At 40.3% G+C, this 11934-nt stretch overlaps 1 protein-coding gene across 1 annotated transcript; it reads right to left on the reverse strand.

Annotated features, from left to right (window-relative positions):
- Positions 1-650: 650 nt before the first annotated feature.
- LOC133982086 (transcription factor 12-like) lies at positions 651-11666 on the reverse strand. The gene is made up of 12 exons (XM_062421002.1): positions 11598-11666; positions 9012-9111; positions 7094-7236; positions 6882-7002; positions 6704-6774; positions 6228-6324; positions 6027-6100; positions 5155-5322; positions 4269-4386; positions 3974-4127; positions 1738-1967; positions 651-793 (listed from the first exon to the last, which is right to left on the reverse strand). Exons 1-12 carry the CDS (start codon positions 11664-11666, stop codon positions 651-653), a joined length of 1488 nt encoding a protein of 495 aa, XP_062276986.1.
- Positions 11667-11934: the final 268 nt, after the last annotated feature.

An 11934-nucleotide genomic window follows, 5' to 3' on the forward strand; every position in this document is an offset into this window, starting at 1 on the left:
GGAATGTCAGTCCTCTGAGCTCTGTGGAGATCACGAGTGTACGTGGTTAATAGTGATACACTGTAAAAGTCTGTCAGAAATACATCTGGCTCTGCCAAAATGAAACTGCAGATGACACTTTGCCACAACTGGGTTTCATCCATTCAATACAGAAAGATAATCAATAAATATACAAAATATGTACATAAAAAAACCTGTCTGCAGCTTACAATGCATTTGTCTGTTACAAGTAAGTTTAGGCACAAAGTTAGAAGTCCGTGTGGGAAGCGAGGAGATGATTGTTCGACTGCATCACACTTTACAAACGGAGAGGTTGGCTCCTCCGCTCTGGTCCGAATTCAGAAGAAATGCTGGACGTCCTGAACAGCTGGATGCTCCTAAAGGATGCTCTTCACTCAACATCTGCAAATCAAAGACAAAGAAATGTCAGCGATAATGACAAGATAGCCCTTTTTTAATCAGTAGAGGTGTTAAAATTAATATATTTCTGAGTATATGATTTAGAAGCATTTACAATACTTTTAAACTCTCCTATTTGCTAAAAGTCATTTAATATCTCATTTTGGACACATAATATCCCTGACTGATATCAAATTATAGGGATTAATAGGAGTTGTTACATACTTGGGCTTGTAGTTATTATCAGATGCTCAGAGATGGCCCATGGGGTTCGCTGGGTCTGTCAGACCGGGATGAAAAGCGAGATGCATGGACTGCGGATCTGTCATGACAGCAGACGCCTTCTCTTCCTCTCTCCTCCGCAGACACGCTGCCTTTGGGTTCAGGTTCCTCTCTGTGGGATTTAACAAACAATGGGTTAGCGTTTGACTAAATAAAGACACAGAGACGTGTGTAAGTAAGTGGATATTATTCAGTTCCATCCCCGCTATGTACTGGCAAGTCACCTATTTTATCTGTGGAGAAAATACCTCATGAATTCCTCTTTGGCTGTTGACTTTTATATCACAGTTTGGATCTTTATTATTAATGTGTATTACAAATCATTGTTGTGGTGAATTAAATGTAGCATAGTGTCTTTCTTTTTGATGCATCCACATGTCACAAAACTCAGAGCTTTAATAAATGTTTTTTATAAAAGTAATGTGATTTGATTCACTCTCGCTGCTCTCATCAGTTGCCGGCCAACATATCAAAGTCAGTTAAAGACGTTAAAGACGAGCTGGTGAACACAGTGGAGGACACTTGAGACTGAAGAGGTCAAAACTCCGGCAACACTTGCAGTTTACAAAACAACTTTATAGCTCATCTGGGTCGTCATCATGATGGCCACGATTCAGACACTAAGACTGGGCTTTAAGGAGTCTACATATTAGACCTACATTCATCAGGTGGACACATGCGTGAATCCATATTAATGATAATGTTGCTCAATGACTGTTTATTGTCTTAATGGGAATTTGTTAATATTGTTAATATTTTGATAATAAAGGTATGTAAAATAATTTTTTGCAAATGCTGTTTTATACTTACAGCTTGTCATGTCAAATAAATTAGTGGGTTTAACTTCTAAAATAAATAAATAGATGAATAAAGCGATAAATAATTATAGATGAGTAAATATGATGTTAATATTTCACTCTGTATCAGGTTAGCCAAACTTAAGTTTATGTTCTGTAATATTCTAACTCTTAACCACTAGTTGAGGGTGTCTATCTTCTTTTCACAGTCTGTAATTCACTCATTCTGTTCCTGCACAGCTCAACCTGCAGCACTGACCTCTGACTTGTTGCTCCAGGCTGAGGATCACCGCCACGGCCTGGTGCAGCACCAGCAGCTTGGTCTGCGGCTTCTCGCTCTTCAGGTGCAGCTGGCACATGTGACCCAGCTCCTTGAAGGCCTCGTTGATGTCCCGCACGCGCAGACGTTCCCGAGCATTGTTGGCCATCCTCCTATCACGCTCACGTTCGGCCTTCTGCTCCGGGCTCAGGTCTTCATCCTCATGGATACTTCAATATCAAGAAAAGTACGAGAAAACATGAGGTGAGCATGCTCCTAAAATGTTTTTTCTGAATCTATTTAATCTATTTGATTTTCAAATTCATCCATGTCAAAGCTTCAGTGGATCAGACACGCACAAGAGAGTTGTGTTGAGTTATATTGTGGATTTCTGTGCCCTCTGCTGGCCACTGAGCTGACATCATGTTATCGTGTCTCCTCATCTGATATATTCTCATTTATTCTATTAAAAGTGTTTAAATGGTACATTGTCAACAGGTTCATGTTCTCAGTCAAGCATTTATAAATTGGTCAATAACCCCTTAGAGTATTATGTTTTCACTGTAAGAGCTAACTTTCAAAAATATATCCCTTTGTAGTGAGAGGTGGAAAATAATTAAATACATTCATTCAGGTACTGTAGTTTAGTCGAGATTGGTGATACAGTACATAGAATAATAGGGTACTTACATTTTGTGCTACTTTATATTTTCACTTCACTAACTTTTGGGGGGAAATATTGCAATGTGTCCAACACCATAAAGAGTAGATAAAATAAGCCCCACCCCAACCAACTACAACAGTAAAACACTACTTACAGTTTAATGCATCCATAATAATAATCAGTAATAATGATATATAATAATATGATATTTTCAGAGGCTATTTTTCTGCATAACTAACTTTAACTGTTGATAGCTTAAGTACATGTTTTCTATGTTTCTCCCCCCCCCCCCCCCCCCCCCCCCTTATATTAGGTGTATATTTTCTAAGGGAATCTTTTAATGTACAGTCCTAACCAGAGGAATGATTACAGCAAGCAAAACCTGCTTCAGTGTTCATGCTGTATGGAAACCTCATTATTGTTCCAACAGACAACCTAAATACTCCTTCCACCACAATTCATAGCCAATGCAGTTTGTGTCACATTGTGTCATATTTGAACAATTGTTTTCCTTTATATCATTGTCCCATCGAGTTTGATTTTTTTTTTTTTTTTTTAAATCACTAGAAAAAATGTTGCTGCAGGTCACCCACAAATGTCGGCAACAATATCACTCAACTAGATTATGACTGTAGATTAAAAGAAAACATGCACTCGGATATCAGAGCTGATGTCATGAAGAGGTTTGGCCTGAAGGGACCTCTGAAACTAAAGACACCATGACACACAGTATTTCATCTGAGAGGTTTACTGAAGATGCAGACAAAGATGTACTGTATGTACTGTATCACCAGGCATGACTTTATAAATACACTGTAAACTCATAAACCAGGTTTATAAATCTGATACAGGAAAACTGCACATTTTCTCTTAAATTTGCTTCTGGGGACTTGAGGACAGTGGTAAATGTTTAGTAATACAAGTTAACTGTGGTAGGATACACTAAAAAATACTTATTAATCAATATTATATTTATATTTTGTAAGGAATGAGCCTCTGTCCCCTTATGTTTTGAGATTTTCTTGATAAACCCATGACAACTGAGTGCACCTTTCCACCATTTGTGTTTTTACCACTGTACTGTATATCCAAGCAGCTGCTCCTGTTCCTCTTTTTTCCCCTCATTTAATTTACTGCACCTCAATGCAACACGAAGATGAAAAATGAGCCAGAGCTAAAGAGGCTCCCATGGACACAGCTGTCCTTCACAGCAGGGGGTTTGACAGTATTTTAAATGAGTAAATACGAATCGCAAGAAGCCTCTAATACTTGCTTTTGAGTGAGGGACTCATATTAGGAAATCTACTGATACTATCATTCAATATTTAAGTGCATAAATCTGTAAAAAATACCTATAAATGCTGTTTTTTGTCTCGTTACCATTGCTGATTATTTATCATGTTTCAGCTCAGAGGCCTGGATCTGCTTATTCAGCACAATGAGTCTCACACTGTTTGTATTTGTCAGTCACACTCAGCAGCTGCTTTTACACACCAAAATATTTTTTTCCTGAAAAGATTAGATTTTTTTTTTAACCTCAGATGGAAGTATGAAAGCCATGAGTGTGGTTACCTGTTCCTGGAGCTGTTTTCTCCCTCCCTTTTGTGTTCGCTCTCATCATCTGATCTCGGACTGTCAGAGCCGTGGCTGTGATTGGTGTGCATCATCTCGTCTCTCTCTCCGCTCTCCATCTTCAGCTCCAGATTACCCTGGACTCCCAAACCTCCTACAAGGGGCACAAATAACACAACATTTTTTTTTAAAAGCTGCAACAATTATGAATTTGTGACACCTCTTCAGTGTTGATAGTTATAAAGTAAGTTCAAAACTAAGTTGACAAAATTTGTGAAATCAGCGATGGACTTGCCTCTGCCTCCTGCCTGCATTTGATGAAGTGTGGCCCTCTGTCTGACTGGGTACGGGTGGCCATTTTGTGTGCGGCTCTGGAAGGCTGCGTGGTTGTTGTTCATAGTGACAGCTTCAACCTTTATGACACACAAAGAAGAGAATGAGATAAGGGTAATATCCAAGCATTCATAGCTCTACAGTTCAGCCTTCAGCATATAAGAATTCTTTAAGGTGAACGATGCCATGGCTCCATGAATCTTAAAAGACAGTGAGCCTGGCTTATTCACATACAGTATACAACTCTTAGATCAACGAATGACAAATAAGTCACAAAACCAACATCTGCCCCCTGGTTTCCGACGTCATCCCGGGTAGATCTCTCTCGCTCTACAGAATTAATTTAATCTCGGACCATCTTAATCCGTCCCTTAAAACTACTGTATGCTCCCTAAACATACCCCTAATTCTCTTCAGGAATGATTTACTTCTAACCGACACATCATTTGGAAAAATAAAAGTGATAGAATTTAATACCCCCCCCTCCCCCAAAGGATTAGACTAAAAACCCGTTTCCCCTGCATATACTTCCACTCCAGCTGGGCTAAAATCCCCTGGTCTGCTGAAAGGGAAACATGCAGGAATGGGAGTGCAGGCGTCTCCCATCACCCCACGGTGGAATTAGAGTCTGCACATACTGTACGCTTTCCATACAAGGCCGACGCGTCACTACTCTCTCCCATTGTGCTCAGTTTCCTATTTCAAGGACAACAACCTTTACATGCAGACATAGCGAGTGGAAAATTCCTGAAATTGAATACCAGCAGACGGACACACACACATGGCATTTCCACATACGCTGCCCTGTCCTTCCTATCCTTAAATACTTCAAAGTAATGTTTGTTCACCATGGCTGGAGTGTGGCAGGTGAGCGGTAGAGTTCCCGGGTGGCCGTGGTGGGTCTGGCTCAGCAGGTTGTGGATGTCAGAGGGCACGCAGGCCGTGGGGCCGACAGCGTGGTTCCTTAAGACGTGGATCACATCGTCCAATCTGTCCAGACGGTCCTCCACCTGAGACTGAAGACACCAAGAGACAAAAAGTTAGAAGTTGTTACGTTTCTATAGGCCTTTAGGATAATCCTGAAAATTACAGACTTCATTCTTTTGAGAACAAAACAAAACAAAACTGTAGTCGTTTGAGTTTTGTTTTGTAAAAAAGAGTCAAATAAGAAGATTGATACCATGCATGTATTTGTATATTAAATATAACATAATAGCAACCAGCTGATTAGCTTAGTTTAGAATTAAGACTGGAAACAGCAGCCTGGCTCTATTTTTTGGCCTGGCACAGGAACTTCCAGCGAAAACTCTGGGATTTCACTGCACCCATCCAGACATTGTGCTGCATATTAAAACCCTGTGAAAACATAACTAGCAATTTCTACATTTTGTTTTTTTGTGTTTATTAAACAATCAAGATATTACATGTTAATTAGTGACCTCTAGAGGTGATGGTGAGCACATTTTGATTAGCTTTTGATAGAGAGCGGCAAGCTGTTTTCATGTGTTTCCAGTCTTTATACTGAGGTAATCGATGACTTGTGAGCTAGTGGAAGCTTCAAATGGACAGTACAGATATGAGGATGGTATATTAAATATATTCTTTCTAACTCCTACATTATCTCTCATGAGTTTAAACTCAGCTATTTATACGTCCATCCATCCACCCATCAATTATCTCTATATAACATAAATAAAATAAACTTCTGGGCGGTTTTTACCAGTGATATGAGTGAAGACTCATAATGTGGTGAGACTGGTGCCTGTACTGAACTCCGGGGCCACATGTTAGTACCTAGGAATGAGAAAAAAAAACAAAAATAGACCATGAATGGATTGAGATACACAAAAAAATAAAACATTTTTCACTCAGAACAGCCCCTATAGGTTTTATGTGTTGTGTGTATGTGTTAACAGTTTACCTGTGGGTTCAGCAGCGTTTGGCATTGGGGACGGAGACCTCACCGGTGTGGACGAGCTGGAGGGGAAGCTGCTGCTGGTGTGATCGGGTGAATAAATCTAGCAGCAGACGTGGAGAGAGCGAGAAGAAGGGGGAGGAGTGGGTGTAAGGCATGGATCATTTTAAAAGCACAACTTGTCATTTCTGCGTTGGGTTTTACAGCTGCTGCCACAGCCTTTGGAGCAGGCTTGTAATCTGAACTAAACTCATCAATTCTGGTCATTTTACTAGTCAGCAGCCAATAAAAAGTCCAGAAGCGTGCGAGTAGCCCTTTGTTAATATGCACTAGCCTGTTACTGGCAGGGAAGAACAACTATTTCCCTTTTGCAGTATACCTCTGGGGCTCTCAGGGCTTGGTTTTATGCACTGGCTTGACTTTTTGAACATAACAGTGCATAGATGAGCTGGTTTAATGGGAGTAAGGTGGTGCATACTTACAGAGGCCAGAGCTTTTCCCAGCGTATCACCTGTCTGTGACCCTCCTGACACATTTCTCTGGCTCCCTGAGACTGAGCACAAAATCAAAAACATATAAACAAAATATAACAGCAATGAACAGAAAAAGAAAACTTCACCTTAGAATAAAAAAGAGAGGAATATTTCTCCATTTCCTCACCTGTGGAGTTGTCTGAAGTGTTAATTGAGTGGTTGTGTGACGCTGTGTTGCGGTGAAAAGTGGACATTGGTGGGAGACCCCGGTTGATATCTGCAGTCATCACTGAGTGTGGGGAGTAGTCCTGAGCAGTAAACAAACACACAGTCAAATCCACAGGGATAAGAAAAATTGCTACGTTGTCATCTTCTAAGGTCCCGGAGGTAAAATCTCACCAGGTGACTGTGTGGTGGCTGCAGGCTGCCGTAGCTCCCCGGCTGTGTCTGGTGGGTTGTGGCTGCTCCCAGTGCACCTTCATAGCCCTGCTGGTTCAGCCCATTTACAGCATTCCAGATGTCGGGTGAATTGCTCGTCCCCTCTAAAATGGATAAGTGTATGTTATAGCCTGAACTGGTAAAGCATCTCAAGCAGCCAGGCAAGCCATGAAGCTCTGTAGTGGCCCCAATGGAAACAATTTCACTGATTAAACTATAACTAATATTTAATTTACAAACACCGTTTTTTCCTCATCTTAATTTTGAGAGCTATGTCGGCTTCATAATCACCTGATCAGACTGGATAATGTTACTGAAACACTGCTATATTGTGGGTTTTTTTATATAATTGATGTGGAAATGAGCCGAGAGACTCATTGGATATGTCCAGTTTTTAATGGTCTTTAAATATGAGACCATAACTCTAATTTCAATTTAATATTAGTTCTACTTTTTATGCTGTTGTTTCATTGGTTATTTTGCCTAAAATGACTAAAATATCTCAGCAACTATTTAATGGATTAGTACCATCAGCCTCATGTGTACTTTGTTTTTAGTGCTAATTAGAAAATACTAACATGACAAACTAAGATGGTTTACAAGGCAATAATGGACTTAGTACAATAATTGGCTCGGTGCAATAATGAACTGTGTATAACTTCCGTGTCTCATTGCCCCTTATTTATATATTTATTTATATTTTCGAGTATACAACACATATTTAAAAGTTTTTATGGGTATGGGTTTGAATGTGTATGTGGTCATGGGTATGGATGAGATGTGTTTGGGCTTGTGTGTGTGTGTGTGTATGTGTACTAGTGTTATTTTTTATATTTTATATTTTATATTTTTATGCTGCAATTGGACTGCTCAAAGAGAGTTTCACTGTATACTTGCAATGACAATAAAGAGCTATCTATGTTTTTTAAAAGGTAAGAATTATACCTCCTTAAAAGACCAGTGTGTAGGATTTAGTGGAATTTAGCGGTGAGCATCGTAGCCAAATGAATACCCTGCCCCTCCCCCTCTAAGCATGTAGGATAACCTACAGTGGCCACGCTAAAACCTGTGAAGAATAAGAAAGGCCCTATCTCAAGCCAATGTTCAATTTGTCCGTTCTGGGCTACTGTAATGCAATATGGCAGCCTTAGTGGAAGAGGACCTGTTCCCTCTGTAGATATAAAGGGCTCATTCTAAAGGTAACAAAAAACACAACAATTCTTAGTTTCAGGTGATTATACACATTAATATTATTATGTTTATAATATAATACATATTTATTATTACATTTCTGTCAAGTCCATTCCACTAGATGCCACTAAATCTTACACACTGTACCTTCAACATTAGCATGTTAGCATAATTGTTGTAAGTCTCTTAGCATGCTGACATTAGCATTTGGCTCAAAGCCCCCATGAGCATGACAGACTTATGGTGGAGTAAAGTTTGTGTTGTTTTTTTTTATCTGAGGTTTATTTTATTTTATTTTATTGATATTAGGTGCGATGAAGTGTTTATTTCTTATATTCTGTAATCAGAGTTCTTTAAGATGGGATAATTGTAATTTACATGATTTTATGGATGAATAAACTGAGCCATGACCTTGAGCATACACTTGGGAAAGGCTGACATGAGTTCAGAACATTTCATTGTTCCCCCTTTATACATCTAAGCAGAAAAAGCAGGTCATTGGTGTGTTCACAAAGTTATTTGATTAAACTTAAACTCAATGACTGTTTTGGGATATCATTAAACTCGTATTATTAGTAAATGCCCTTGGAGCGCCACCTTGCTAAATGGGCTATGCAAAATGTTATATTAGAGTGTCGGTCTGCATGGTGATGGATGGTCATGTTCATTTTGGATGGTTTGAGCTTACCAAAGAACGTGCTTGCAAACACATTGCTGGGGGGCTTGTTGGATGGGTGTGAAGATGAGTTCTGGTTGATGTCGTCATTACTGGGAGACTGCCCATAAACCTGTTGGAAAACAAGTTTCAACCATAAAATAAAGTACATCGAATAATGATTTTCCTTCCATTCATATCACTCAAACTAATCTTACTGACACAAACGCATGAATACTGTGAGCGCAAGCTGAAGCTACAGCATTATGAAAACAAAGCAGAGCGCTGATGCACACTTAGAGCTATTGCGATAATCCATAAGCTGCAGATCCATGCACCTCCTCATCCGGATTTAGGAACCATTCACCATGAGAAATCCCTTCCCTAATCATGATCAGGTTCTGCTGGCTTCAGAAGACTGGGATACAATTCCCTCTCAAATAAAATTGAATAACAGGCCTTCTCACGCTTTGTCCTCAGAAAGAAACCTGGAACTGAGTCTTAACCTTAACAGGACAACATTGGTATGAGAGATGGTTTATTGTAAATAGTAAACAGATCTAAGAGACCTTTCGCTAATGTGTGCTTTTTCTTATAATTGTAAAAAAGCACAGGCCTACAAAGTGCACATATGCACAAAAAACACACCAACACATGCTCACTCACTCAAACACACCAAGAGGTCTGGGCTGCACCTGCACCTCCCTCGATTGCTTTGATGTGCCCCAGGAAATGAAAATAAACCTCCCTGCGCAGCATCAATGGGGTGTCAGTTACCCGGACGACAAGTTCTGTAAAGCAGGCTATTAAAGACTCTCTTGAGTATGCTCATGCAAGCACACTCACATAAGCACACACGCATACACACAAAGGCACACACACTTAAGCATGTACACACACACACACACACACACACACACACACACACACACACACACACACACACACACACACACACACACACACACACACACACACACACACACACACACACACACACACACACACACACACACACACACACAGCCGTGACCCTGGCTGGCATGAGTCCCATGGTGATTGTGGGCTAGGCCAAACAGAGGAGCCCCTGCCGACACTGGGCCCGTCTGAGCCGCCATGGGCAGCATATGGCGGAGGATAAAGCCAATTGTCCTCCTTACCATCAGCATAGCAGGCGACCCGTTAATAATGGTCACACCCCCGCCCCAGCACGCCCTCTCTGGCCCCCACTGGAGAGGGGCCGTCACCATGGCATCCTCTTTTAGCATAGCATTGATTTAGGAACCATCAATCATGGCATCACAAATGATAAGAAACTTTTTTTTCAGCAAATAAAGACCACAATGAAAAGAGGAATACTAATTAAAAACAAAAACTACCATAGACTTGAAAGAATCAGTGCGTGTGAGTGCATTAGTGTCCTTTTTGCAAATCTATCAGACAAAATTCCCAAAGTTATTTTAATCTTAAGTGCATATAAATCAGCACACAAAGGACAAACAGGTACACTATCTTCCCACTGTAAAAACATAGATTTATCAGGTTAGATCAGTGAAATATCAACTTGCTATTCAGGGCCTATGCTGTGCTCCACCATAGCCAACTCCAGCCACATGCAACCAATTTTCTGCCTCTGTGATCCACGATGTCTGGATATGGTTAGTCTCACAGAGATCAAAGCTGCCTTTGATAATGGCTGCAGTGGTGGAGGGACTGCTCTAACATAGCAGGGTTAAATCAAATAGAAATAGCTGCAATCTGCTTCATGTCAAGATGTTTTCTGCTGCGAGGCTTGACTACATGGTGCTCAGCCAACAGGAAGCACAAGTCTCCCCGGTGCATTTTAAACAACATAAAAACCACAAGTGAGGCGTTATAGTGTTTACTAACTGGATGCTAACATTATTGCGGGTGTCATGCATGGCAAGTTGTAATTTGGGTTGACACAATGTTGAATTAATGTGTGAAATCCCATGAAGAATTGCATGAGATGCAGTTAATGGGGATCCCTTTAAAAAAATAAACAAGTGACGAAAAAGAAGCTTACAGAGTGATCTTTCACACATTAACAACAATTCTTGTATAAACTCCACAAAGATGCTCAAATTAAGTTTAGAGATACAAACATGTACACAGCTCAATAAGACACTGACAATGACACATACAGCAGTACAAACTAAGGACATGAAGCCTTCGAAACTATGTTAAAGCTCTGCCTCTCACACACACACTTAACATAACATAACATAACATAACATAACATAACATGCATTAAAACAAAATAAAATATAAATGAAATAAAACTATTTCCCTCCACCTCTAAAGTCCCTCACTAAACAGATATCACATAAATGAGACAATGTTAAGTGATAATACTCCTAACTTTTACACAGGTTGCACGTATAAATGCATCACCTGCTGCTGAAACTGTTTGGATCACATCTGTCAGATAAGAACTCGTTGTTCAATCACTGTGGACACACAAAGCTGGAAACTCCTGATGAATTATATAAGTCAACAAGCAAACAGAACATCTGAGCAGCAGCATCACCAAACACACTGACAGTGTCACATCTCCTCTGGAAAATGACACAAGACAAACATAAGACATGTACTCACTGGTTTCATGTTGTAGCAATACATCAATGAGTTGTTGCCTGTTCCAGAGACAGGATGAGTGCAGTACATAACTCTGTCTGGTTCAGTGTAAGATTCCAGGCTCACAATACAGCCCACACAGGTCCTCAGTCCGTCTCTCTACTCATGTGTATATAGTCCACATGCACTGCTTCCCCTAACCTACCCCTGCTGGTCATGCAGCTACCCGCAGACAACTTATGCAAATAAGGGCTGGACCATTCCTGGTAGCAGGGAGGGGTGGCCAAGGGTTGATGCTATTAGTGTAGTTCATGCCTGGTCCAGGATATTATGAGCATCCTTCTTTCTTTCTTTTTTT

This window comes from Scomber scombrus, chromosome 6, assembly GCF_963691925.1.
Source record: "Scomber scombrus chromosome 6, fScoSco1.1, whole genome shotgun sequence".
In the NCBI taxonomy this organism is placed as follows: Eukaryota; Metazoa; Chordata; class Actinopteri; order Scombriformes; family Scombridae; genus Scomber; species Scomber scombrus.

Excerpts from the sequence above, each read along its gene's own strand:
- LOC133982086 (XM_062421002.1), bottom strand. The coding sequence starts at position 11,666 with ATGTACTGCACTCATCCTGTCTCTGGAACAGGCAACAACTCATTGATG. Across the intron at positions 6,101-6,227 it reads AAACGCTGCTGAACCCACAG|GTACTAACATGTGGCCCCGG; the intron begins GTAAACTGTTAA and ends TCTCATTCCTAG. Across the intron at positions 794-1,737 it reads CCTGGAGCAACAAGTCAGAG|AGAGGAACCTGAACCCAAAG; the intron begins GTCAGTGCTGCA and ends TAAATCCCACAG.